This window comes from Berghia stephanieae, chromosome 2 (genome assembly GCF_034508935.2).
Source record: "Berghia stephanieae isolate SIO BIC M18660-M18661 chromosome 2, UCSD_Bste_1.3, whole genome shotgun sequence".
NCBI lineage: Eukaryota > Metazoa > Mollusca > Gastropoda > Nudibranchia > Aeolidiidae > Berghia > Berghia stephanieae.
The window spans coordinates 119,275,302-119,281,540 of record NC_088361.1 but is presented as its reverse complement, the minus strand read 5'-3'; the positions used below and the strand labels follow the sequence as shown (position 1 = coordinate 119,281,540).

General features: G+C 30.3%; 1 protein-coding gene across 6 annotated transcripts in view; it reads right to left on the bottom strand.

Annotated features, from left to right (window-relative positions):
- Nucleotides 1-1,114: 1,114 nt before the first annotated feature.
- LOC144966417 (equilibrative nucleoside transporter 1-like) overlaps nt 1,115-6,239 on the bottom strand; it is a 46,899-nt gene continuing 41,774 nt past the window's right edge. For 3 of the 6 annotated variants that reach the window (XM_078902840.1, XM_078902842.1, XM_078902843.1), the window contains exon 15: nt 1,115-5,037. In XM_078902840.1, the coding sequence (XP_078758966.1) occupies nt 4,917-5,037 (121 nt within the window). In that variant the 3' untranslated portion in view covers nt 1,115-4,916. The remainder of the gene's footprint in view (nt 5,038-6,239) is intronic. The other 3 variants (XM_078902845.1, XM_078902846.1, XM_078902844.1) reach the window with 3 other exon arrangements.

Here is a 6,239-nt window from a genome sequence, read left to right as displayed (position 1 = left end):
TTTAAGAGTAACAAGTCTGGCTGCATTATTTTGTATCTTCTGCAGTCTATCGATAGAATACAATTAATAGAACGTAGGGCTAAAAAAAATTAAAAGAAAAAATCAAGAGACTAAAAAATAAATCAAAAAAAAATAAAAATGAAACATACTTTTTTTCTCCAAGAATAATCACAAATGACCTTTATAAGAATCCCTGTCTTTATGTCTGATATGGAATAATTACACATTCAGTTTTAATGAAAGGATAAAATATGCTCAAAGAGCAAAATTTTCTCATGATATGTCGATAACAGATCCACTCAAAAGTCCCACTTAGACATAGAACCCCTTTTAAATGAAACACATTTGAATGTTATATCGCTTAGTACTAAGGAAAATGATTTACCAGAAAAAAGTCAGAGAAGCACCAAAATGTCTATCATGATTTTAAATTCTGAAGCTGATCCAGTTCCATTTTAATTAATCGCTGGATACTACATTTGTCTATGGAGCTTTAGGCAGTGAGTGTAATAATTGATAACAAAGTAGTAAGGAATTGGCCATTTATTGACCAAAAAAAGTTTCTCTATCCACGATGAAACATTCCACTAGAATTTACAAACATTAATATTGTTATAAACTGACAACAAACCACAATCCTGAATCAAGTTCATATATCATAACATAAACTTCCAAATCAACAATATGTCAATGGGACTTTTATTTTATGCTGACATTTTATTAACTCTATCATATTTGGGGATTTGATGCTAAGAAAAATTTTCAATTGGCCAATTTCACCGGCCAACTATAATACACCACACTGATTCTATCAATCGAAAAGTAACTCTTTAGTAAATCTTCTCCAGTGTAAAAAAAAGCTACACTTACAACAATGCACTAATATCATCCTCAATATTGCATAAATCAATATTTTCTTACATCTATAAAATATCTGTTAGGACAGGAGTGTAGTTCATGTTATTTGCAGATGAGTGTTCAAAAATTTAATTCATGTTTAAGTCTGCCTTTTGTTTTCTAATTTTATTTACATCCCTAAAAGAAAAAAAAACAACAAAAAAAAAACAACTTTTTTTTGATCACATAAAATAAATGATAAATTTTTTATTCCAACTTTTAAAATTTGATTGATGGCTATCTGTTATTGGAAGGGTATGTGAGATAAGGTTTTCATAGAAATATTGAATACAAATGAATGGAACAGCTTCATTAAAGAACAAGGTGTATTTGAACTCAGCTTCATAGGTTTGAAACATTAAGAATTACTGGGTTTTTTTAAAAAACAGAACAGCTTCATTAACTCACTCAACCCTAACACCGACTATACCCGTAGTATACCCGGGTTACTTTTATCCCATACCTATTTATTACATTTTTCTGAGATAAATTATAGTGCAGTATCAAAGCTAATGCTCTTAGTTTTTACATGTTAATGATTGTTGAATAAAAATATATATGCACATGCTCATTTTAAATTCATTTTTTTTCTTCCAATTTTGAAAAGTATCAAAAATTTCTAGGATTGAATGAGTTAAAGAACAAAATATGTAACAAGGCATGTTTTGTGCTCAACTTTGTTGGTTTGACATTATTCTTTTTTGAAGCTATTCTATTCATTTTTATTCAATGGCTTCGTATTCCATAGCTTTAAGTAGCCTATTGATACTCAACAATGCAGCTGTGAGCTAAAATTGCATTGATTGAGCTCTTACACATTGGACCAAATAAGAGAGAAGTTGATGCCACACAAAATGCCGAGAATGAGAAAAAGAGCCATCATCATTCCAGCTATGGATGACTGTTGCAAAGGAACACACCTAGGGGAAAAGATTTGAGGACAAGGTGATGGGAAAGAGTATAAAATCATGGTTATAATATCATCCCAAATCACGAACACTTTATTGTTCAAGTAAAACAAAATTTCATGTAAAGCATGAATTGATGAAATATAAAAATAGGAACTGAAATTTTGGAAATATATTATAGGATATTTATTGCATTCCTCATTTGTAATTTTGAGGCCACTTTCAGTAACCATTGGTTCAGAGATCTCCCTTCAAATAAGAGTAAAAAAGAAATGACAAAGTTGAATGTGAGCACCATTCAAATCGACATCATGACATTTTGGGTTTGCCCTTTATCAAAATAGTGGAAAATACACGCAAATGCACAAAAGTATAATTTGGTTTTATATCAAATTTATTGCCCATCCACACTGTTGATGGATTGGAAACCCCAAACATACACAGTAATGTCTTTGTTGCTTAAACCGAAGCCTACATTCAAATTTATCAATTTGAAAAAACTTCTTTTTGAGCTTCAAGATGTAATAACATTTGTAACTTATGATAAGAACATAAAACACCCAATAGAAGGATGCAATGATTCACTCATTCATTTTCCAAACAATAAAAGAAATTAAAAAACAAGGTAAACATATATTGAGACAAGGTGTAAAGTTTTTAAATGAAAAGTATATCACATAAAGAATTGATCGGAGACACAAATTTTAACACTATTGTCATGCAAAAGAAGGAAAACAAGAACACCAATAATTAGTCATGTTACATAGAATATCAAGGGTTGGTTAGCAATAAAACAAAGATTTAATAGGCGATACAATTGGCTCCAGTTCATACTAACTGGTAAACGAAAAAAAAATGATAAGGGAAAAAGTAAATGTTATATCCCAAAATTCATCCTATATTAACAAATACCACTTTCCAGTAATCTGCGTCCCAAAAACTTATATCTGACGTTGTCAAATTGAATCTTTTTTACAGACTCTGCTAAATATTAGACAGTTGAGAAAATTGATAAAAGCAAATAGCTCGGAGATATCAATTTAGAGAGAAATCTTGTTTTTAAAAAACTGAAATAAACATTCTGTGTAACACTTCATGACCATGACATATTTTGATGTCTATAAAATTTAGAGGGTGACGTTGTTCATGTTGACTTTTTCTTCTTTATATTCCTAATGTAAAGAAAAAAATACTGCATCAGGCTTAAGACTATTCTAAGCAACAACAAAAATTCAAATGAAAAGAAAACAATAAGTAAAGAAAACTAACTTAAAAATCAACAACAACAACAACAATTAATTTTATGTTTCTAAAAACCCTTAAATCAAAACTTCGCACAATGCAACCATTTCACTGTTGCTTTTATTGGAATCAACTTAAAACTACAACAAACATCACATGATAATCTAAGAATGAAAAAAAAAAAGATGAGGAAAGACAAATTAATTTAATTAAGACAAAAACTCCATTAGTTTGGTATATAAAATGAAAGTACATGTTGAGAACTGCAGCAAGAAGTATTGGTTGACCTTGTTTATGATCCAACATCACCGTTGCTTCACTTTTTGTAATCTTACTCTCTCTTCAAAATTGCACAAAAGTTTATTAGAAAAAATATCAAACATATTTTTTTTTTTTAATTGTTGAGTGTCATGAGACGGTAAGATATACTCATATTCCAAATTCCTTACACCACTTTCAAAATTCAGACATTAAATTTTAATTCAACTCAAAGTTGAATCAATCTTATTGGATGTTTTAGAAAATGGCAGCACATTAATAAACTTCTCTCTGAAAAAAATAAAAATAAAAAGACAAAAATAATTTTTAAAATAAAACGAAACACCATCACATATGATTAATATAAATTAAAGCAGCGGGTTATGCCTATTGGTTAAATAGAATAAATGGATGATATTAAAACACAAAGAAAGAGAAAAAAACCCAACAAAATACAAAAAACAAACAAAAAGAAATCAATGGTTGAATAAAAGTAGGACAACACATACATATTTACAAAATATTTTGTGTGGGGTTAAACAGCTGAGATTTTATAGAGCCCATCCATTTAAGCAGAGGAATTCGTATTGACAGATGTTGTATTCTAGCATCAATGCTGCATTAACAGAAAACTCTGAAATATATGAACGTTAAAACATCTTTTGTGAAAAAAAATAAAAATATTATTGCCATTTTCAGAATGCGAGTAACAGAAACGCTATCCTTATGCACTGAAGTAATTAATTGTCATATAAAGACAAAGGGGGTTTGTTAACTCATACCATTGTTTCTTCCAACAGTAAACAAAAGATAAAAACCTTTTGATGCATATTGACATGGGATTAAAAGAACAAAATTTTGATTTACACTTCATTACAAGATTTCGTTTTTCTCCACATAGAATCACGTTGTGAAAATGAAACTTTCACACCGAAAATCATTTAAAGAAAATGTGAGCAGAGAACATTGTGGGGCCAGTCAGGTATACTAAATTGTCATGGATTTACCCCAAATATATTCCACTTACAAAAAGTAAAATTCAATAAAGACTTTTTATAAAAGCCTTGTATAATTAATATCTGATTACTCCCCCCCCCCTCCCCTCTTTCATCAACCAGTAAAAAAAAAAAAATTTGTTCAACTCTCAGGCCACTATTTACTTTAAATCTTTGGTTTATTCAGATTGATTTATTCATTATGCTTTTGTTTTTTTGTGCACACTATTTGTCCGAGATGCGTTTACTTAAAAAAAAAAACATTTAATGGTTGTATGTCACATGCATTTGAAGCCTATCCTCTAATGGTTAACCATACCTAATCTCTGTCTGGCAGTCTCTCACTGCTATACATTCTTTACCTAGTAGAGTGACTTGAATATTATTGTCATTATCAGATGATGTACAACAAATGTTTATGTGATTCAAATTTACCCCAGACAAGAGAGAAAGGCACATGTTTTCTTACTCCTTCCCATTATATGGAAACAAAAACACACTTGTGATGATAGACTCTATCACCGTGTCGTCTCTATAGTGATGTAATAGCATAAATCAAGGGTAGATTTACTCCTGGTACAAGGCAGTCCCCTGACATTGTAGACCAAAAATCCTCTCAGCCAGATCCCACCAAGATGCCAAAGACACGCGAGAAATTGACGCCACACAAAATGCCGAAAACCAAACCCAGTGCCATCATCATACCAGCAATGGCAGCTAAGTTAGGAGGTACCATCCTGACAAGATTTATAAATAAAGCAATAAATCAAATATTGAAAAAATAAACAGATAAACCAGGGAAGATATTTCAGGCAATTGTGGGTAGACATAGAATTAAGCTTGTATTGAAAAATGTTATTCAAAGCACTATTTATCCAAGAAATATATAAAAGGTTAAGAAAACATAAAACATATTGATGAACAATTAGCATTAGGCAAACTAATTTTTTTCAAAAACAAAAAATGAAAAATAAAACATGTAAAGACTAAGCTATATGAATAACATTGATGTTAAAATTAATGGCATGCTGTTATTAATAAAATAAGAAATAAAAATCAAAATTCAAAGATTGAGTTTGTAACATGTAGAGGATAATTGTTTGTAAAAAAATATATATAAATACAGATATATAGTCCCTGCCCTGATAATTAGCGGACATTGGTGAGGTATGAATTTGAGTTTTCTAGATATTTTTTAAATTTGTGATTGTGAGGCTTGACACTTTTATTTCTAAACAAATAAATTATACAAGTTAAATCAACACTACTCTGAAAAACACTTTGTATTGCCAATATTACTTTTTTAAAAGCATTATTTCTTGAGTATAATATCTCCTCAAAACATCAAAAATGATCTCCATTCACATTTCACTCCTTTTAGGAGTTTACTTTGTTGTTTACAATCAAAATTCAAATACTTGTTTAGCCTTTGTTTATTGTCCGTTTTATATATTAATGTTTCCAATCATGTAAGTTGATTTCTGTCTGTTTCAGACTTCAGAGTTTCCTCGTTTGCCAGTTTTCTATTTATGCGTCTCTAAGTCTAAAATTGGATTCTGAAAATTAAGATGGCAAAGGGAATATCTGCCTGCACCTACAAAGTTATTATTTCATTAGATTATCTCATCTCAAAAAAACTATAACAATTACAAATCTACCGAGCAACGAAGCATTTTGTTAAGCAAATTGTCTAATCATGTCACTTTTCAATAAAAAGTGGATCTCTCATTTGTCTGAAGGTCTTTGGTGTTGTAATTCCATGCTCAGTGCTTGTTAGATAATGTCATCACTGCACATCTTTGAGATGCTGTACAGTAGTGCTTACTGGATTCTAGCACTCAGAATTCCACAAAGCCCTACACATACTGCATGCTGGAGATGGGTGACAAAATTCCATCCATATAATAAGTTGTTACCTCCCATGAGGATCGGATTTCAA